Source organism: Schistocerca americana, chromosome X, assembly GCF_021461395.2.
Source record: "Schistocerca americana isolate TAMUIC-IGC-003095 chromosome X, iqSchAmer2.1, whole genome shotgun sequence".
NCBI lineage: Eukaryota > Metazoa > Arthropoda > Insecta > Orthoptera > Acrididae > Schistocerca > Schistocerca americana.
In genome coordinates, this window is record NC_060130.1 from 256,427,825 (window position 1) to 256,451,830 (window position 24,006).

Below are 24,006 nucleotides of genomic sequence, written 5' to 3' on the forward strand. Positions count from 1 at the left end.
ACTTCAACAATGTTACAAAACCTCACAAATTAAACTATCATAAATACAACTTCAAATGAGTGAGTAAAGAATTTCAAACTGACAACAAATGCAGAACAGTTACTCAAATACAAACAATACAATAAACACACTTACACAAAGAAAATAACATAAAAATAATTTTTAAGAAACAACAGAAAAGCTAAGTTCACCAGCCACTTGGCATGACAAAAATAACAGTAACATCAGGCAGCTACAAATAATGTAAATTGTGGTGAAACAAGAGTCAACTGCTTCCAGAGCGCAAAACAGCATTTGCCACAGGAATGTCTCTCTCATTTTACCATGTTTAACACAGGGCACAAAGTTGATGCGATATAGAGGAAAATTAATCTTCCTTGCACAAAACAACTACCCATTAAATATTTGCAAACCTAGTTATTATGGCGAGAGTCTTGGAAGTTGATGTCTCGCCATCAAGAACCTTGTGCAATTCCATGAATTTTACCTGACAAAGTGTCATTCGAAATTGGGGGGGGGGGGGGGGGGGGGGGGGGGGGGGGGGGGGGACCTAGCATGGTGAACTTACATTCAACAAATAATGGAAACTGAATGAAAAGTAGAAAAATTATCTTAGAGATATGTAATGCCCTACTTAACATATTGCAAACCTTCATATCAATAAATGCTAATAAAGAAAGCAATGATTAAAGAGAAAGTCCGCCCCGGTAGCTGAGTGGTCAGTGTGACAGACTGTCAATCCTAAGGGCCCGGGTTCGATTCCCGGCTGGGTCGGAAATTTTCTCTGCTCAGGGACTGGGTGTTGTGTTGTCCTAATCATCATCATTTCATCCCCATCGACGCGCAGGTCGCCGAAGTGGCGTCAAATCGAAAGACCTGCACCAGGCGAACGGTCTACCCGACGGGAGGCCCTAGCCACACGACATTTCATTTTTTTCCATTAAAGAGAAATACATAAGCTGAGAGGGCAGTTTCATTAAATTATGATTTTTGTTGAGCACACACAGAATGGATCAGACAATATGCTGCCACACATTTTTATACTCAAATTAATAGACATCTTAAAAATCAACTACTATCACTGACAGAGAACAACAAATTTTAAAATATGGGACTTCAGTAGCAGCTGCCATGAAATATTAAAATATTTTCGTTAAGTTTTGAAGACAGTCTTAATATCATGCTCATAAAGAGCAATTAAGAGCATGATTCCAACACCAACCAGCAGGCCGAGGAACTGCAGGAGGCACTGGCACAACGAGCCGCCCTCCTTCGAGTGGCCGCTAGTAAGCTCTGGAATCTGAAACATTAGTTAATACGTAAATAATTAAGTGTCTCAACAGGAAAGCTACAAGTAATCTGAAAGAATATTCTCGTTTAATCAGTCAACAGTGTAATCACTTTGACTATTTAAATACAATGACACTGCAAAAGCTTAAGTGTCAGAGTTGCTAAGGATGGTTAAATCATACACAAAACAGAAACTATCATTAAGTAGTTGTTGAAAAACTTGACATCGGTGGTGTTCATCACTTATCCTTGCACGTCGCCACACATATCTGCGAATTCTAGGAACACTGTACACATATCTGTGACTTCTAGGAACACTGTACACATATCTGTGAATTCTAGGAACACTGTATAAGTCTCTCATATATGCAAGAGTCAACTCTGTACCTTACCATAGACTCAGCACAGCACCAGCACTTAAGTGTGTGTGTGTGTGTGTGTGTGTGTGTGTGAGAGAGAGAGAGAGAGAGAGAGAGAGAGAGAGAGAGAGAGCGAGAGCGCACGAGAGAGAGAGAGAGAGAGAGAGAGAGAGAGAGAGAGAGAGAGAGAGAGAGAGAGAAGGAGAAAAAAGGCACGAAGAAGGAAGTATCCGAATGGGACAGAAAACAGTAGATGTTGTGCACACATCAAATGATTATGATATCAGAAAAAAATGCATAATTTATTTAAGATAAAGGGCTTCAGCAATTGAGCAAGTCAACAATGTGTTGGTCCACCTCTAGCCCTTATGCAAGCAGTTATTCAGCTTGGCATTGATTGATAGAGCTGTTTGATGTCCTCCTGAGGTATATCGTGCCAAATTCTGTTCAATTGGCACATCAGATCATTAGAACTGTGAGCTGGTTGCAGCGCCCTGCCTATAATGCTCCAAATGTTCTCAATTGAGGGCAGTTCCAGTGACCTTGCTTGCCAAGGTAGGCAAACATCAAGAAAAGTAGTAGAAACTCTCGCTGTGTGTGGGCGGGCATTATCTTGCTGAAATGTGAGCTCAGGATGGCCTGCTGTGAATGGCAATAATATTGGGTGTAGGGTATCATCTACATACCACTGTGCTGTGCTGGTGCCACAGATGACAACTAAAGGGGTCCTGCTATGAAAAGAAATGGCACCCCAGAACATCAATCCTGATTGTTGGACCTTACGGCATGCGACAGTCAGACTGGTGTCCTACCACTGTCTTCGGCCTAGAATCTCCGTGACTGGAGTAGAACTGTCTTCAGTAATGAGTTCCACTTTGAACTGGGCCCCAACAACCAGTAAAGATTTGTCTGGTGATGCCCCGGACTGTAGTAGGATACCAACCTGACTATTGCCTACCAACTAGGAGTGATGGTCTGGGGTGCCATTTCAATTCATTTCATAGCAGGACGCCTTTGGTCATCATCTGTAGCATCCTCACAGTATCATGGTACGTCTACAATATTCTATGCCCCGTTTTGTTGCCCATATATTTCAACAATTTAATGCCTGCTGACATACGGCAAGAGTTTTTGCTCCTTGCATAATGGTGACAGGTGGACCAAGACATTACTGGCTTGCTCAATTTGTGAAGCTCTTTCTCTTGAATAAATCACCCAATTTTTCTGAAATTGTAATCACTTGTTTGTCTGTATATGTACATCACATCTGATTTCCATCACATTTTGATAATTCCTTTGTGGTGTGTCATTTTTCTTTTGTTTTAAAGTGTATTTCATAAAAGTGAGGTAGTTATCTTGCAACACTAATACCAATAAAACATGCTAAATTCAAGATAATTATTCTCCTTAGCAGAGCTGGAAAAAACACCTAATATCTGCTTACATATAAAAATTTGAAACGCCATAATCATTAGAATGGAACACACAGCACTGTACAACATTTACGCGATTGCAGATGCAGAAAATACAAATTCCTAAATTAGTACTGACATCTGGTAATATGTGGTATGCAGTGTTGCTATGGGGATAGAGAATTAATTTGTAGTTGTTACAAGCTGAGAACTTCCCCCACAGGAATTGCAATGAGCTGCATGGTCAATAGGCACCCTCTTATGAGTTCAAAATAGAGGTGAAGAACCATGAGAAGAAATTCTCCTGTTGCATGACTATTCATGAGAAACACCACTCATAGAGCATGCACAGGGTACACTGAATATGCAACAGCAATATCATCGTTCAGTAGCTGGTATGAATTAAGTGTAAACTCTGACTGAAGCAGCCTCACAGGTAAAATGTCAAGTACGTCCTCAATTGACATTCCCTTTCAGTAGGGTGGTTTACAGAAGCTCCCACTGCAAGCAACCCACAGTTCATGAACAAAACACACACTTTTGTTCCTGGAAAGTGATTGTATTCCTCTTAAAGAAAAATTATTTAATTTAATCACACAAAAACAGCATCATGTTCATGTAATTAGATTCGCGATTTTGAATGTTCATAGACATGAATGAATAAAGGTTTGAAAATACTGACACACAATAACTCTTTGAAAAGTGGCTGTCAGTACAAAATATCTGTGGTAATTTACCAGCTCAATGCCTCACTTTTCTTGAGGTTGCCTTTGACTGTGTTGAGGAGCAATTGTGTTTTTATTTGGGGGAGGGGAGGGGCAGGAAAAGTACTCATTGATATTGTCATTCTCTAAAATGTGGCGAGTTCTTCTTCACGTAGGAGCAAGGTGGCACATGGTTCTTCCTTTGGCTGCTCAGCTGCTTGCCACTGCAGTCTTGGATCAAAACCACATCATATCTAGTAATGACTGTATCCATTCTTCCTGACTGTGTTCCTCTTCTCATGTTACATAGTTTCGTAGTAGGAAAAACATGGACTATGTGGACAAAAATGTTGATTATACTGTTTTTTTTTCTGCAGCCTCACTCATTGTTGCACTATATTAAAAAGAATCCAACTGATTCTGGGCAGCAATTTGTTACTGAGGATGAGACAGGGGTCCATGACTTCATTAAAATATAATCAAGCCCCAAATGATGCAAAACAGATTTCATCTGCTGGAAAGACTGAAACTGAAAAGGAGAAAGAAATAACTGGCAAATGGTATGAAAGTTCCTGAACTAACTTAAGAAAAAATAAGCAAATAGAGGATTACACAAGATTAAATAGCATCTTTCTTCATGGCAATGTAGTTGCCCACAAACACGACTTCCACTTTTCGTGATGTAAATATCACACGAAGTGATGAATTTTGGAGCAATGAACGTTTTGACCACTTCCATACTGAATTAAATGGTTTGGTAGACAATAAGAGCGAGTGAGAGTACATGGGCATGAAATTTCAGTCAATTAGTTTAAACACAAGTGATGTATGATGTGAATCACAAATGATCAGCAGGTGGGCACATATACAATGAAAATTCTAAACATGTCAGCTTTGTAAACTTGTTGACACACTGTACATCATAGCAAGACATCACATACATGATTCATGGAACATGAACATAATTACAAAATCTTACTGAATAACAGAGATCATTTATAGAATAGAATCCAGTATTGGTAGTGCAATGAAGGTACAGCAGAAAAATCTCCTCCTCCATCCCTAATATTCTACTAATCTTTTCAACCATGTCTACATGTATCTCTCATCCCTTGTCCCAGCCCACTCATCCACTTTCTAGCACATATTTACAATCACGAGGCATTCTTCATATTTCTTTATGTAAATCAGTTATATTATTTGTACACTAGATAAGTTGTCAGCTACAATGTTTTTTAATTGCAGTACAGATAGGACTGATAATCTAATACGGCATATCCGGTGCAAACTGTTCTCTCCCTTTCTGACAACTCAACTTACACACTACATTTCTTCTGTTGCCTTGGATCACTATAAAAAGTCAAATATCCTGTAAATCTAAACAACAGATTGTAATATCTGTTCCAAAGTTATTCACCAGCATGCTGTCATCTTTGATGACACTAGCCCATTACTTTCCAATGACAATCATTTAAGAGAAAACCTGTTAACAAGATAACTAAGTACTGTAGTTTCTATTTTTGTTAATATGCTTCAAACAATTTACACTACCTCTGCCCCTCAGTTAAGCCAGAATTTCACAGCACACTGACCATGGCATTATTTCTAATCTGCCATTCATTTTAGTTCACAAAAATGTATCTTCAAAAACCACAAACCTCAGGACATAGTCAGTAACAAAGAAGTGTCTTTTCAGGTAAGGAAAATCAAACAAACTGCAAATATTCTATAGTTGCTTAACTAAAATCATTGTAATGAATCTGTGTGTCACTTTAATATTTACTGGTTAGTACAATTCGTAGTTTGCTATAAAATCACAAAAATGTGTTTTACATGACACACAGTCTAGTATCAATGCAATCTATTTGACAACAGCGACCCTATAGGCAAATTTTACTTTAAAAGAAATCAAAATATCAAGTTCAAATTATTACCATGCAACATTAAGAAAGCCACAAGTTACTGAGCACATGGATTAATAGTGTACCTCACAACTTATGGTAGGTGATCTGATTCAGATACATACGTCTTCTGAAAACTGATAAAATTAGGAAGTGAGCACTTCACAAATTTATTTTATGATGCAACCTACCATGTCAACAAGGCCTATGTACAAAAAAAGTCCTCCTGCTAGTGCAAACACCCATGAGGTGGCTGACGAATTCTGGCCTAATACCAATCCAATCACCATCCCGAACAGACAGAGGATAGATGACAATAAATTGTAAAATACTGCTTGCTTTGGACTCATCCCTGCTTTCAGCAGCACAGCAAAATCACCTGCAAATATCAAACAGTGAACGAAACACCAAACAAAAATTGTTGCAATTATTAACATGAATGAAAATAAGTGTCTAATACAGAGATGTTCTGTAGCTATATGGTTTACACACTAACAGATATTCCAAAAATAAATATTGAAACTCTAAGTGGTTAGTAACGCTCTAAACAGTCAGTAACTAGAAATGAACTTCCCCGATTACGATCTCTTCTGCGCACGCACGCACACACACGCTAAAACTTATTTTTAAAAATAGGTTTGAGGAGAAAAATAATGGCATAAAATGAATGAAAGAAGTTTACAGATATATGTGGCTGACTGATAATGTAACATAAAATGGATTAACTATGTAGATTGTGCATTAGCATATTCAACTGAGACTTTCTTTTCTATGAGCTGTAATAAACCTGTACAAAAATGAATGGCAACTTATTGGTGAAATAGCATACAGACAGATTTTGGAGACTTTTTTAATCTGTACCTAATTTTTCTTCACATAAAAACCATGTATCTTCAATAAATTACAATGTTTCAAGGAGCTGTTAATCAAGAACCGCTAGTTTACCCAATAATATTAGGAATTGCAATCTCTTCAATGTGCCTTGTGATTTCAACATACATAGCCACAGAATAACAAAATTATATGGAAATCTTTTTTATTATGGAAGTTAAATTAAAACCTATCCTGTCAAGTCCTGTCAAACAGTCTCTCTGCATGTCCAATATTAAGCTTTAAGCTTTCACTAATGTCACCAGACCTATAACTAGCTATCTCGCTCTACTCCTAGAATGGATATCTTACCAACCAAAATGCTACAGAATTCAATATTGCAGAGACATGGCTTAACCACAGCCATTTCTCAGCAATATCCTTCCTTCCAGGAGTGTTAGTCTTGCAAGTTTTGCAGGAGAACTTCTGTGAAGTTTGAAAGGTATAAGAGGAGGTACTGGTGGGAGTAATGCTGTGAGGACAGATCGTGAGATGTGCTTGGGTAGCTCAGTCAGTAGAGCATTTGCCCGTGAAAGGCAAATGTCCTCAAGCTCGAGTCCTGGTCTGGCACACAGTTTTAATCTGCCATGAAGTTTCAAAGACAGTCATGTTGTGACAGTGAGTGAGATTGGTAATAGTCTGGGTAAGAATGGGACAAAGATAACTTTTGAGAATCTTGGGGGCAACATGCATTTTGATGAGTTTTTCAGTGTAATGCTACTGAATGGCAGAGCTTTCCAGAATTCAGTGACTGGAACTGGAGTTTAGCTTACTTCTGTGACAGGTAGGACAGTTAGATATTAATGTTAGTTTGATCAACATGCATCTTTACTAGCATGATGTTTTTATGGTTCAAGTAGTTCACCCAGTGGTTACAAGAAAAGAAAACTTCACATCATAACAGGTATTCTATCACATTAGGGGGCAGCATGGGAAAGTCCACAGAGCACCGCCTTCAAAGTAGAGAGAGAGAGAGAGAGAGAGAGAGAGAGAGAGAGAGAGAGAGAGAGAGAGAGAGAGAGAGAGAGAGAGAGAGGGGGGGGGGGGGGGGGGGAGATGAGTTGTTGCCAGATGCATGTAGAGATCCTTCTGCGTACTCAAATCTTCTTCACAGGTTTCCTTTGTGCATGGGGAAATTGCTGTTTATGCTGCATGTAACATCTTTAACACAGATTAAGATCCCAAAATTTTTAGTAAAATTGTGTTAGAAAGCCTTGCAGTAATGTTTTATTACCTGACAATGAAGATTTGAATATAATCAGTTTTTAAGTATTAGTTTTCCTCAACATACTTGACACTGTGTTACCTTCTACTTAGAAGAATAATACCACCTGGCCACCTCAATAACTTTTTAGGCAGTGCATGTAGAATAGTGACATACATTATTTTCTTTTTTCATTTAGTTTCAACAGCAACTTTCCCAACAAGAATGCAAGAAAGCAAGAGTACATTAATATATTAAACATTCAATTATGTCTCATTAGCTAGTATCTTCAGTGTAGTTCGATTGCTAATGGGTTATCGCACCATGAGGCACTACTCTTAATCTTGGGGAATATAAAGAAAGAAGTAAATGAGGATACAGAGTTCAAGACCTTTAGAGTCACTAACCACTTTTAATATATCCATTCATTCAACTCTTGAAGGATAATCAGTGGCAGACAGTGTCCAGCACAGCTCTACAATATATTCACAGAAGCAGATAAATGTTTACTATGTAATTGATGATGAGGTCATTACAAACAGAATATAAGGGTGGGAAACTAAATTTGTATTGACCTAATTAAAGGCACTACGATGATGTTCACCTTACTCAATTTAAGAAAACCAAAATAAAATAGCTGAATGGGAATTTGAATCAAGCTCCTTCAAAAACCAATCATAAAAATTAACCACATTTCGTGAAAGCTGCTTTTCATTAAGGTACATAAAACACATTTCCAATAGTGTCAGACAGTCGTCGTGGATAATGCAAGGCAAAAGAATGCAAGAGAATGGGATAATTGTACCAGAGATTAAGACACAATGAAGAAACATCTGTAGTAGACAAAACTAAGAGTTATTATTATTATTATTGTTCTTTCTTTTCTCAGACGTTATGTCTGGTCAAAAATTGAAAGTGACACAGACCTTGATCAAGCGTCACTTCCTTTTAACTGTACGGTATATGTTGCATTGCATTTAGGAACTTTCAGGTAATTGAACAAGTATCAATAATTGCAGATTTCTGTAGTTGTATATATAAGTTTGGATGCAGCTGTATTGTGTTGATGTACTGGTGGATATTGTGTGGTATGACCCCTGTAGTTGATAGTATAATCGGTATAATGTCAACTTTATCCTGATGCCGCATGTCCTTGACTTCCTCAGCCAGTTGGATGTATTTTTCAATTTTTTCTCCTGTTTTCTTCTGTATATTTGTTGTATTGGGTATGGATATTTTGATTAGTTGTGTTGGTGAGTATGATGTCATTATTATTATTATTATTATTATTATTATTATTATTAAATGCTTAGATCACAACTGGTTTCAGACTATTACATGTCTATCATCAGGTAAGAGTCTGGAAATAAACAAGACAAATGGTTCAAATGGGTCTGAGCACTATGGGACTTAACATCTGAGGTCATCAGTCACGTAGAACTTGGAACTACTTAAACCTAACTAACCTAAGGACATCACACACATCCATGCCTGAGGCAGGATTCGAACCTGTGACCGTAGTGGTTGCGCGGTTCCAGACTGAAGCACCTAGAACTGCTCGACCACAGTGGCTAGCTAAACAAGACAGCAAAGCTACTAGTACTACTAATTTTTACACACAGTAGTACACATGAGAAAACAAAAAAGAAGTACTATATAACATTTTTAGAAAACAGTGGTTGGGCTAGGTGCAAGAACACCGGGATACTTACATTTTGTGCTGTGACCCTGTATGCCATGGTGGAGAGTATGGGATGCAGTGTACTACCACTGAGCACAAAGCACAGAGTAGCATACATGAAGGCGGAAGTAAACTTTGGTAAAGCAGATTGGCAAAAGTACTGCCATCTGTTGATGGGAAGAATAATGTGGGATCAACTAGCCCAGCAGTTCAAAGTTTGATTTACATGCAAAAGGAAATAATTACAAAAAAGCTGCATGACAAGTGTTAAGAGTACATAATGAGTGGTAAAGGAACATACTGAAACAGGGGCAGTACCATAGTCATGAGGTACAAGAACATACACACATATCACTCCTGTTAAAAATCACCTTGCTACTTATCAAAACAGAAAGCAGTTAAACCGTGCAGTGCTCACTGTTAAAATACCATACAATTTAATAGCTAGTAGCAATAACAATAAAGGGACACTGAAAATAGGAGCAATACAGCAATGTAATAAAACAGCTAACTAAAAGCTGGTGACTCAACAATGCTTATGTAAGTTAAGATGTGACACAATTTAATTTTACATCATGAATGACAGGTAAATTTGAATTTAGTGAGGAATCAGATAATGATGCACAACAACGCACCATGGCCACTGGCTAAAAAACTAAAAATAAGCAAATTTCTACAGGAAATAGTCATATGCTGTTTACTAGGTGACTCAAATTAAGGGCCATCAAAGCAATGACAAAAAGACTGGCCCTGTTAAGAAGAATACCTGTGTAATGTACAATAAACAGAAACCAGAAGAAGGAAGAAATGAGGTGGGATAGTGCTTCAAAAAAAAGAGACGTTTTTCAGAAGGGCCCATGAACAGATGGCAGTACTTTTGCCAATCTGGTTTACCAGTTTACTTCCTCCTCCATGTACGCTTCTCCACGCTCTGCACTTGCTGGTGGTACACTGTGTCCTATACTCTCCGTTGTGGCACTCAAGGTCACAGCACAAAATGTAAATGTCCTAGTGTTCTTTCCATACTTCTTTACTCAGGCGTCATCTGTCATGTTGTCTGGAGTTGCTTTGGCACTGACTTATGACTTACTGCACCTAGCCCGACTGCTGTTTTCTAAAAATGTTACATGCTACTTGTTTTTTTGTTTTTTTTTCTCATGTGTACTATTGTGAGTAAAAAATATTATTAGCTTTGGTCTCTTGTATATTTTCAATATCACAACTGATGATGGGCATGTAATAGCCCGAAACCGGTCATGGTCTAAGCATTGAAAAATAAAAACATATCTTACTTCTGAAGTGGTGCTTTCTATATCTATTATAATGCTCAGTTGCGGATGTTCCTCATGAAGAATAATCTGCAGCAAGTTATTGCTTACATGGTGTGGACCATATGAGTAGTTTCTTCTTCAGTTATTATCTCAGTGGACATGTCATTTATACACTCAAGCTTCCACATACCACCACATAAGTAAATCTTTCTCACCCAAATTTAACAATACCAATAACAACATTACCATTCTTACTTCTATAAAAAAGGCAATCATTGATCCTTAATGGCATAAAATGAAGGAATGAAAAGTAAGCTAAAAGTGATATAAGAATTAAATTAGAATAGTGTCATGAAAGCAACAGAAGGTGCATATATATCAGTTCAATGAAATAGGACATTACATATATTAGACATTACCAGATTATATATTGTGTATGGTAGGTAAACTGAACACCAGCAATATATTTTTCTTGTAGAACATGTTTTTAAGAGAACACTGGAAATTAATAAAAAGAAAACTGCCTGACTAATTAAAATCTATGATGCATAACGATTTGCATGGTTATGATCACTGTTGTATTATGTAACAAAATTGAAAACGTAATACACAAAAGGGTAGTTGCCCATTTCTTTGAACACAAGTTATTAACAAATTCACAGTTCTGTTATTGAAATTACTCTTCAGCTGCCCAGGCAACAGATTCCTTTTGCAGAAGATAAAAGCTGTGGCCTTTGGGTGACTTTTACACTATTATCTCCCCTAGTGCTGTGTGGAGTCTACAGTTACATCCATTATCCAAATATAGAAAAGAAGAAAGAGTAGAATTTAACGTCCAGCTGACAGTGTGGTCATTAGAGATGGAGCACTAGCTCAGTTGTGAAAGGATGGGGTAGGAAATCGTTGTGCCCTTTTTAAATGAACCATCCCAGTATTAATGACACCCTGGCAGTGAAATTACTAATTTAATTTATTATTGAATGGTTGATGGTATGTTTTGTTTTGCGTGTAATTTCAGTGAAAGTGTTCTTATGTAATCATGCTTCTGATGCAGTGGTAATGTGTTTCACTAAGTAAAATGAAGTATTGTATTGGTCATTCAATACTACAGATTTAAAAATGGGACAATTTCATGGGGGAATTTTTAGTTTTTTCATCCTCAGAGATTACAATTTTTAAGTGATGTGTTTGGTAGCTACAAGTTCTCCAATTCTTGCAGTTTCTAATTCTTTTTCCGAACTGTTAGCCTTCTCTTTAATTTTCCATACACTACACATTTATTGGAAGTATTAGGAGATTTTTTTCTGAACCTTCTTGAGAAGTTAAGTTTGTTTTTATACTATTAATATTTATTGGAGAGTTGCATCAAACTAGTCTTCAGACTACTAGCAGCAGCAGCAGTAGGATTATGTGCCTTTAAAACTTAATACTTTTGTGTTATACTACTGGTGATGTTTGCATTCTGAAGATTCCTGACGTGTAACTAAAGTCTATAAAAGTCAAAACAGCTCTGGTATGAACTATAACCACTGAGGAGATACATAGGTATAAGTCTTGTGGTGTCAGTTAATGAAATATATTACATTATGTATAAGGATGTTACATATTAAGTGTCCATAAAAGCAACTGTGGCAATGATGTCAATGTATACGAGGCTTAATAATGAGCCATTGGTGGCACAATGAGGGGCATTCATTTCTTGTATTGTGACACTGTGAAAAGCACCAATCTGACCATGGTCTTTGCTTGAACTGCATAAGAGAAAGTGTGTCCATTCAGATGCAAATTATGAATTGGAAGGAGCAACATGTTGTGTTTTTTGGTTTGCCCATAGATGTTTAGAGAAACTTCAAATACGCTGCTCTCAAGGTTGGACTTTACTACTTATGAACTGATATCTTATTGTAGAACAGCCACATGAAATTACATTGGACACTACAGCAATTTTGTTACCTGATCTTATTCTAAGTAATGTAAGCATATGTTACTGCTGTTCATGGTATGACATAACTAGATTAATGTTTATCATCTAGGTTTTATCCCAGTTTTTAAGGCATGCTCTAACATTTTTTAATTTTTATTTTTGTCCTTACCTCTGATGTAATTTATATTAATTATCAAATTTATTATGCCTAATGTCAGTCGCTAGATTACTTACTGCTTGATATCAGTTAAGGAAACTCTAAAGGCAGAAGAGATCTATGCTTGGAAAAAAAGTTATTTTGTGTTTTATCTCGTATGAATTTCACGCACAAATATTATTCGAGGGTTGGAACTTTAATAGTGGCAACTATTTATTTACAGCTTGTACAAAATAGATACATGTTTCAAAGTTTTACTGACCTTCAAAGTAGTCATCAGCATTTTGTATAACCTGTTGCCAGTGGTATGTAAGTCGTAGGATACTCTTAGCAGTGCCAGTAGTGTTGACAGTTTGAGCGGCCAGTCTATTGCCCGACAAATTTGTAGCGGTTTTGAAGTGAATGCCGTGAAGTGCTTCCTTCAGTTTAGAAATTAAGTTGAATTCAAGAGGGCTTAAGTCAGGGGAGTGCAGTAGGTGGTACAGCACATAGCAGCCCCATCAGTCAAACAAATCAGTAACAGCTTACACTGTCAGTGCTTGAGCATTGTCCTGCAAAATGATGGTCAGGTCCTGCAGAAAATGACATCACTTCTGTCTCTAAGCTGGCCATAGGTTGTGTTCCAAAAATGAACAGCATAGAGAGAGAAGTGATGACACTTTCTGCAGGACCTGACCATCATTTTGCAGGACAATGCTCAAGCACGTACAGTGCAAGTTGTTACTGATTTGTTTGACTGATGGGGCTGCTGAGTGCTATACCACCTCCTGCACTCCGCTGACTTAAGCCCTCAGAAACACTTCACAGCATTCGCTTCAGAACTGCTACAAATTCGTCGAGCAACAGACCGAGCCACTCGAACTGTCAACACAACTAGCACTGCTAAGAGTATCCTACGACTTACACATCACTTGCAACGGGTTCTACACAATGCTGGTGACTACTTTGAAGGTCAGTAAAACCTTGAAACACATATCTATTTTGTATGAGCTGTAAATAAATAGTTGCCACTATTAAAGTTCCAACCCCTGTACATTACTTCACATTGTGATCCAAATTGGAAACACTGCTTCCATTTAGAATTGTACTTCAATGTATTCTTCTTGTAGCATTTTAAATTAAGTCGTTAACAATGTGCCTTTCACTATGTGACTTTACAAATTATTTTACTGCAGACTGTAAACTTACTCCTAATTCTGTTAACATTTTCTTTCCTCATTTGTCCTTTTAAAGAAAAAGTCAAATTTTAGCATAACAGGTTGTTCCAGAGGTGCCTCTAGTTATTTTTTATTGCAGTTTAAAGCTTTGAAGTTTTCATTCACTGTAGTTCATTTCATGCTGCCTGCCTCCTCACGTTCCTCACTCGTGTGTCCTATGTATTTGTGTCTGAACTGACACCCACTTCAAGTTCCAGCCTTTGGCAGCGGTGATCCCATCACAATAATATCCTATACGTGGAGTTGGTTCTCTTCAAAACAGGAGAAGTATCATACCATTGTGACCCTGGCACTGGCTGAATAAAGGGCAAGGGAAGGGAAGAGAGTCCAGTCCACTTACGTAAGTCCACTACAGACAATAGTGCAACGTATTAAAGTGTGTCATTGGAGAGGTTAAAACAATGCATTACAGAAGGTAACAGGAAACTCACAGAACAGAATTAAAACTATTTGCTCAGTTGTAAAGAATTTCAGAGTAGAATGTAAGTGCCTGATATAAAACATATCTTCTATGAGAGAATGATACTATTAATGATTCTTTGGAGTATTGCAGGTAACTAATAAATGGCAAGTTAAACCAAAATTTTATTGCTAAAAAGCAAGTACGCATAACTTTTTAAAACTGATGTTCTGAGACACTGTCATATGCAGTTAATAAGAATAAGCAAGGAGGAAATTGAATTAATTAGTAAATCACTCACATGGGTTTGACTTCATGAAATATGAAGTAGATTTATGTAGTTCAGTAGGCCATACATCAGTTCTGTACTCAATCATCCGTTTCTCAGGTGCAGTTAGTTTCCAGATAGATTAAAATAATAGTTAGCAAAACAACTTTTTAATGGAGGAGGAGATTATATACAATTACAGGCCAGTGTCCTTCATCAGTATCCTTTTTGAGAAGGCAACGTGCAAGTATTGTAACACATCTTAGAATGCTTAATTTGTAGTAAGATTTGCAGTTAGGCTTCATGAAAGGAGCAGCAACAAGTATTGCAATTTAATCTTTCGTATGTGAGGCACTTGCAGAGCTAAATTATAAGTTCTGGGCAATAGTTATCATCATTTTCTTCTTCTTTTCTTTTTGTGTGGATCCAACTACACTTTTGCCCAAGTTATAACGTTATAAAATTAGGAAAAAAAGTTGAACAATGGCTCATTTCATATCTAGGAAGTACAAAAAAAGAACTCTGTTTTCCACTGTCAACAAACAGACGACATATTTGTGGACTGGAATGTTGTAAAGTGAGGTAGTCTCAGATTCCCATTCTGGGTCCTTTAATATGGCAGGTGATTAAAAAAACTTCTATCTGCAAATGACAAGTGCTACTGTAAGAAAAACTGAAATACAATGCAAGTGATTCAGTAATGGATAACATTACCTTATGACTTATAAGAAAGAGTGTGATGCTTAACTGCTACCAAACACAGTGCATACAGTATTTGACATGGAACTCTTGTAGAAATGAATGTTTACTGCCACTAGGTGATCATATAATCGATGACTTTTAATACTTTAATTTCTTAAGACTGAATGTAGATGAATTCAAGATCTTGTGCAAATGTAGAATACTGCCATCTTTACTACAAAAATATGCTCCACTGTCCTCGATATTCAAATGCGAAAGATTATTTACTTTGCATACTTTCATTTTATTATATACTGTAGTATCATATTTTGGTGCTCTTACAATAGCCCAGAAAAAGGCAGTCAGAAAAATATTCAGTTTCAGTTAATGAACTTTGCATACTACACTGTTCAAGCATCTCAGAATTCTAGAGCTATGTCATCCTTGTAGATACAGTTCCTAACTGGATTGATGGACTCATTAAAAAGGAACCGTCACAGTCACTCGGTAAATATTTGACAAAGAAATAATTTGCACTTGGATAGCACATCTTCAACCACTGCAGAGCAAAATATGTACTATTTCACAGGTACCATTTTCATTAGGTTTGAAGCTGAATGGAAAAATTTCCATTATAAGTCACAGCTTTTCGAAACTAGCTTGAAGGGCTTCCTTGTGGCATACTCCATGTAGTCTGTACAGGATTTCTTCACTTTAATTTGAAGTCTTGCACTTTCATTACACCACCTTGGCATGTTTACAATTTTTTATAGCCTTCTTTATGGTTTCTAAAATTTTATTATCAACAGAATTATGTAATGATTTATGTCATGACCAAGCATCTTTGACCCATTTGGTCTCAAGGAACCTGATGCATTAAATTCTAAGCATTACTATGAAGCATGTTATGATACAGCCTATTTCAGTTATCTAAATAATAGGTTATAATTTTAAAAGACTATGTAAATAAATCAATACACAGAACCACATGAGAATCAAACAACAGCACATTCAGGCTTCATTTTCAGAAGCAAAATGTAATGTATGTTCCTGCAAACAAGAATGTGAGTTTTTGTTTACCCACCCTCAAAATTAAACTTCATGATGGTGGCTAAATATAAAACAAAGCATGTTTAGATAACACCACACTATCATAATAGAAAACACATGTATAAATAAATCAATATTAACCAAATTATGAGTAATGTGTGGACTTTGACAATGAAAGTTAACACATGCCTGAACAAGGGACAGTGAGACAGGGTGATAATATATCTCACCTCAGTTTTTACATTATGACTCTTGAATACACCTGCTCTTTCTGGCAAACAAAACAATAGAAAATTTAAGCTGGTTTTCCTCAAATAAATTGAAAAATATAAGAATAAATGTTCATTTAAAAAGGTCTCATGTTTGTTGCCTTATCCAGACATTCTGACTTGGATTTTCCAAGGTTTCCTCAGCACAATCCAGGTGGATAGCAGGATGGTCCCTACTCAATGAACATGGTCTTCATTATTTTTGGCCATAATTAAGCTTTGCAAATGAAGCAAATTCTTATAACAACAGTCTACTACAATAATCTTCATTCTGGCATTTTACAGATCAAAGTCTTGGTACTTTTAATTTTTTTGCTCTAAAGGATATGATATGCAAAGACACCTTCAATGATCATGTGCCATACATAAACATGTCCAATGGATTAAAAAATAACTCAGTACTGCATATTTTTTCTAAAATGCTGAAGATTGTAAGTAGCAATCTACCATTCTCTCAGTTTTTTCATTTTGTTTCAACTTGTGGGAGTCATATTTCATTTTCATTAATCTTTTCTGTTAAGACTGAATAGATATTACTATGTTTTAGATGGCTTGCTGATCAGAGTCTCATCCGCTGTTTGTTGTCGATTTCAGTACAATGACTGCGTTATTTTAAAATGTCCTCGCTCATTTTCAGATCATAAAAGCACGTTTCTTAACATATTATCCAAACATTATCCTGTTGCACTCAATTTAGTGACCGCAAATCTCTTCTTGATGGAGTGAAAAGTAAAATCCCTTCAGACACCATTCTCAACTGTGCTTCTGATATGTAGCATCTGTGGTAGCAAGAAAGAACATTATTTTGGGTACCAGCAAACCCATTTATTTCAGTCTGCTCCAGCAACCAAATTTCTTGAGCAGTTCAAAGCAAAGTGAGTTTCTCTCAGAGATTCCAGTATATAGACTCAATAACACGCCTTATACGAAAGTGTTTTACATTCATTAATAATAAATATTAGCATTAACTTAGCAACAGTTCATTTGTGTGTATGATTTTTGTTGTTCCCCTACTCCCAAACTCCCAGTAACAACTGTACAGCTTCAAAGCTGTTTAATGATTTGTACCACTTTTTTCCCTATGAAGAATAGTCAGATATCACTCTCTTTCAGAAACAGGAAACTCATATCATCTATTTCATCCTGTAAAAGGTTACATGCAACAAAATTAACAACTTCACAATTTGTATGTTCCCTTTTGCCATCATTATACACTCATGCTCATAAATTAAGGATAATTGCAGAACGTGATGCCACACAACGTGGCACTACACAAAACTGACACTAATAGCATAGGCACATAGGGAACACACATGACAGAGATCTTTAAGTCCACCGTATTGGTGATAAGTTGTTAAAACCGTCCCAAAACACATGTGCTACAAAATGCCACTGTTTCCTGCGCATGTACCCCGACATCAGTATGGGATATGATCACCATGCACACGTACACAGACCACACAACGGGTTGGCATACTCTGGATCAGGTGGTTGAGCAGCTGCTGGGGTATAGCTTCCCATTCTTGCACCAGTGCCTGTCGGAGCTCCTCAAATGTTGTAGGGGTTTGAATATGTGCAGCGGTACATCGACGGAGAGCATCCCAGACGTGCTCAATGGGGTTTAGATCTGGAGAACAGGCAGGCCACTCCATTTGCCTGATATCTTCTGCTTCAAGGTACTCCTCCATGATGGCAGCTCGGTGGGGCTGTGCGTTATCATCCATCAGGAGGAAGTTTCCTCTGTCAAAGACATGCAGGTGTGTACATGCACCAACCATAATCCCACCTCACACCAACAAACCACAACCTCCATACAGGCCACTTTCAAGGACATTAAGGGGTTGGTATCTGGTTCCTGGTTCACACCAGATGAAAACCTGGTGAAAAACACTGTTCAGACTATACCCGGACTCGTCCGTGAACATAACCTGGGACCACTGTTCCAATGACCATGTACTGTGTTCTTGACACTAGGCTTCACAGGCTCTCCTGTGACCAGGGGTCAGCAGAATGCACGTTTCAGGTCTCCAGGCGAATAAACCATGTCTGTTCAGTCATCTGTAGACTGTGAGTCTGGAGACAACTGTTCCAGTGGCTGTGGTAAGGTCCAGAGCAAGGCTACTCACAGTACACTGTGGCCGTCTGTGGACGCTGATGGTGAGATATCGGTCTTGTACACTGTGGACGTACCATACTGTAGCACCTGGACACGTTTCCTGTCTGCTGGAATTGTTGCCATAATCTTCAAATCACACTTTGTGGCACACGGAGGGTCCATGCTATGACCTGCTGTGTTTGACCAGCCTCCAGTCGCCCTAGTATTCTACCCCTCATAACGTCATCAATGTGTGTTCTTTAAGCCATTTTCAACACACAGTCACCATTAGCACATTTGAAAACATCTGTACATTTACTCACTGCACCGCACTCTGACACGCACCCACACACCTCCACGTATGTGGACTGCTGCCAGTGCCACTGTGGTACGACCACAGGTCAAATGCACAGCATGGTCATACCCAGAGGTGATTTAAACCAGCAAACTGCCCACCAGAGTGTTGTTTCACCATGCATCAGCATTATCCTTAATTTATGAGCATGAGTGTATATTAAAAAGGAACAAAATTATGATCATCAAAACATAAGTGTACTAGTTTTAGAACAAAACCTGGTTAGTTCATAAAAGCGAGTCCATTGCCCTATGCCTGATATATTGTGGTCCCACAGAACAAAACCTCATAACGGACTTGTTAAAAATGGTGTTGGGAGAAGAAGAGAGAACTCTGTGCTTGTATTAATTAATATACTAATTAAAATTACTTATAGTATAGCTTTCTTGCTTCCTACTCTTAGATTTGTAAAGTCTACGGAGTCACTAGTGAAGCATTTACTGTTTCATTACAATTTCACACAATATGAAGCACACTATGACGTACCTTTCTTAAGTAATCAAACTCTGTATTTCATGCATCATATGAATTCACTACGACACATACTATTTCATATACAGTACACAACATACACATATTCTATTTACTACTGCTCTCTATATATCAATATAACTGTTCCTCCTACAGACAAAATTAGCACATCATTATTCTGAAGTAAGTATCTCATTCCTGGATTATGATGATGACTAAGCTGTGAAATCTTCACAAACTATTATAGTGCAATCTAACCAAGCCAATTATGCTTGAAAAATTGATACTTACTATCATCCATAAATAATCCCTTACCTAATTCATGAGGTAGCTCATGGCAGAAGACAGCGATGGCCGTTGAAAAGCCACCACCTATATTGGCAGCAAATGCAGCACCTATGGCTACACCATCTGTAAAATTGTGGAGGCCATCACCCATAACCACCATCCATACAACTGATGACATTGTCTTTGGTGGTGAATGTACATGTCCATGAGTATGTGAATGCCCATGGTGAGAATTCTGATGCTCTCTACAAATTCAATCAGTTAAAGAGAATGTCAGGAAGAATGTGCACAATAAGCAAATGTCAGGAAGAGTGCGAGCAACTGCAGTTGCTATCTACATAGAAAATCTTGTAATTAAGAATGAAAAAATTGCACAATTATTTTATTCATTAGGATGACTATTTTACTGCACCCTAAGTAAAGTTTAGTAACAAATTAAAACATTTCTCCAAAATCACAAAAGTTCAGCTGCTGTTACCCACAAGCATCAAAAATCAATTAACATATATCTGTCTGTTATGGCTTTTGTGTGTGTGTGTGTGTGTGTGTGTGTGTGTGTGTGTGTGTGTGTGTGCGCGCGCGCGCCTCCAGGTGGAGGGGGAGCTGACAATAGGATTTGGGAAAGAAACAGAATGCCTGACAAAAAAAAGTGAAGCACCAGAAATGGAAAAGGAAATGAAATGGACTTTTAGAAGTTGAGGCGGTATGTGATGTTAGTGCCGTGATTACTAATTTGAGTCAAATTTATAAAGAACTTGGCAATGTGAGCCCATGTATGATGTTGTACCCCTCCGACCTGGATGCATGCACTGATTAGTTTGGAAAGGCTGTCATAAAGCTGTTGTATCCTCTTCTGAGGCAAGCTGGCCTACAACCGTTTTAACTTGACCTTGATATCCAGAATACTGGCACTGGGATAGCATTACGTCTGAGATGATTCCACACATTCTCAACGGGGACAGATCTTGGGATTTTATTGAAGTATTTCTGTAATCAGTATCGGGCAGACATTTCACACACGTTAAGTGCCATGTATGAACAAGAATTGTCCTGTTGAGAAATTGTATCACTATACTGTCAAACAAGAAGTAACACATGAGGATGCAGGATGTCCATGCCATACTTCTGGCCCATCAGAGTTCCCAGAATCACTATCACCTGTCACCTGAAGTTATACTTGATGGGTTCCAACACCATGACACCAGCAGTAACACTGATGTGGCTCTGCAAAAGATAGGGAGAAATAGACTTATCTCCATCTTAACATCACACTCGCCGACAATGCTCATTCTGTGGGGTACAGAAAAGCTCATTGCTGAACACAGTGAACCACCACTTATCAGCAGTCAATGCTTCTTGGTTGTGGCACCATTCTAAATGCAGCCATTTGTGTTATGGTGTTAGCAGCAGCTTATGTATCAGGCAGTAATCCCTAGCCTGGGTGCTGCTGAACTCTGACAAAAGGTTCAGGACAACATGGAATTCAGTAGGAAATCCACTACTTGTTTTTGGATAGCAGGTGCAGATGTGAAGGTCTTACGATGTGCGATCCACCCTTGTGGTGGCCAGACTTCTTATTACTTTTCGGGATCAATGCCGTACAGTACTCTTTGTAAAACCGAATTGGAATTCCATCCGAACCTGGTGACTTACTTGCTTTGAAATCTGATGATGATGATGATGGTTTGTGGGGCACTCAATGTCATGGTCATCAGCACCCATACAAGTTCCAAATCTTTCTAATTCCAATCTCGGCACTTCCCAAATGATGATGAGGGCAACACAAACACCCAGTTCCCAGGCAGAGAAAATCCCCAACAAGGCCAGGAATCAAACCCCGGACCCCGTGATCCAGAGGCAGCAACGCTAGCCATTAGACCACCAGCTGGACACTTTGAAATTTTTCAGTTGTTTCTCTATGCCAGGGATTAGACCACCAGCTAGACACTTTGAAATCATTCAGTTGTTTCTCTATGCCAGGGATGCTTATGACTATGTTGATCACACGCAAGTCTGTTTCATGGTCAAATGAGGGTATGTTTTTACCATTCTCCTGTGTGAACGATTTCTTGAATGAGAAATTTACAACTTACACAGCACAATTGGGTGGCTGGTAAAAACATCTAACAATTAACCTGATTTCACCTACACCTGTTATATGCAGATAACATAACTGTTGCACTCCACTTCGACCTCAATACAGACAACACTTTAGTCAACTACAATAATCACCGCCCCTCCTATCGCGTCCAATCTTTCTTTCCGATATATGTTCCATGACTCGCTAAATATCTCAGAGCTTTTCACTTTGGTTTTCAGCCAGCTCTCGATCCAAAGAATAATTTAAGCATGAGAGCTTCCCTGGAGGGCAATAAATTAGGGAACTTTGTTATGGATACTTTGACACTTTTAAAAAAATTTAACAGTCACAGTGTCTTTACTCTGAAAACAGTTTTACCTCTCTTGCTGTATACTGACTGGCAAGTGTTCATCAGAGCATCTCAAACTACCATCCAGCCTAAAATACTGTCATGTGCACTCCACAAGTGCTCTGCTACCAGATTAGTTGCTTTCTTAGGGTAGTATAACCCTGACCTATCAAGAGGAATTCTACAAATTCCCACCCGATAACACAGGTCTAGAAATCTGCAGCCAAGACCATCGCTGAGCTTCCTGTGCTCCTTTGAGACAGCTCCAAATACTCTGTTTTTACTTGGTAACTGTTGCACACCAGAAGACACATCCTGAAGCCTTCTGACCTAATTCCGCAACTCCCACACACGTTAAACATCAGACTCAATGACCATTTATGACATGACAATACTATATCCTATTCCTGGAAAACAGGACTCATCTGTCCAAGTGCTGATTCTCCAGTTCCCCTACTCTGCACGCAGCACTCTGCACTCACTCACAAACTTTCTATAATAATTTGCAAGTTCAGATTCTTTAGTTGTTTCAAGTACTGGAAAATCCTGCACTGCATGTGCTAATCTCTGAACAGACCTTAAACCATCCTTACTGATGACAGGGCCTAAATAATTTACCTCTCCCAATGCAAAATGACATCTTTCGGAACTCAGTGTTAAATGGGCTGCCTGTAACATCTTAAATGCTTCCCTTAATCACTGCCTATGTTCCTGCAAATCCACTGAAAAGATGATTATGTTGTTGAGATACACCAAACACTGATGTGGTTTTAATCATTTCAGAAACCCATCTAATAACTGTTTGAATGTTGCCAGTGGCATCCTTCTATATTGATAGTGTCCCCATGGTGGCAAAAATCCAGTATTTGGTCTACCTTCCTGAACAACTTCTAACTGGTGGTACTGAATTCGCAATTCCATCGTAGAGAAGCACCGGCATTTTCCGAGATTATACATTGTTTCAGCACTATTTGGAAACATACACACCTGTTATGGTTTTGCTGTTGTAATATCGATAACGGCAACAAAAGCAATACTTTTCGAGCCATCTGTTGACTTCTTGGGCACGATTGCAATTACTGTTTTCTTCTATTATTCCACCAGCCAATTCCTGATTTATAAATTCCTATGAGGCTGGATGCAGTGATCGAGGTATTCTGTAAAGTCTCTGATATAGCGGTGCTTCATACCCTATCAGAACCCTGTGCCGAGTTACTATCATTGCAGGCAACGGTCCTTGAGGAAAAACACGTCTTGGAATTCCCATAATTAATCCTCATTTATGCTCTCTGTTCCTTTTAAATGCTTAAACTTCTCATGAAATGCAGTCCTAGCAGCACCCTGTGACCTCTTATGGCCCACACCACCTGTATGGCAATGAGTGAGGTGGTGCAGTGGTTAGCACATTGACTTGCATTCAAGAGGACAACAGTTTAAACCTGCATCCAGCCATCTTGATGTAGGTTTTCCACGATTTTCCTAAATTGTTCAGGCAAATGGCAGGATGGCTCCTTTGAAAGAGTATGGCCGATCTGCTTCCCCATCCTTCCCTAGTATGAACTTGTGTTCCGTTTCTAATGACCTCCTTTTTAACAGGACGTTATACACTAATCTCCTCCTCCTCCTCCTCCTCCTCCCGTATGGCAAGCTTCTTCATCTGGAATTTGTAACGTGGTCAATGTTCCTTTCACTAACTTAACATTTTCGGCA

General features: G+C 38.3%; 1 protein-coding gene across 2 annotated transcripts in view; it reads right to left on the bottom strand.

The window, feature by feature from the left end:
- Positions 1-817: 817 nt before the first annotated feature.
- LOC124554814 (zinc transporter foi) overlaps positions 818-24,006 on the bottom strand; it is a 148,278-nt gene continuing 125,089 nt past the window's right edge. For both annotated transcript variants that reach the window (XM_047128470.1, XM_047128471.1), the window contains exons 10-12: positions 19,895-20,112; positions 5,858-6,045; positions 818-1,300 (exon numbers count right to left, since the gene is read on the bottom strand). In XM_047128470.1, the coding sequence (XP_046984426.1) occupies positions 1,154-1,300; positions 5,858-6,045; positions 19,895-20,112 (553 nt within the window). In that variant the 3' untranslated portion in view covers positions 818-1,153. The remainder of the gene's footprint in view (positions 1,301-5,857; positions 6,046-19,894; positions 20,113-24,006) is intronic.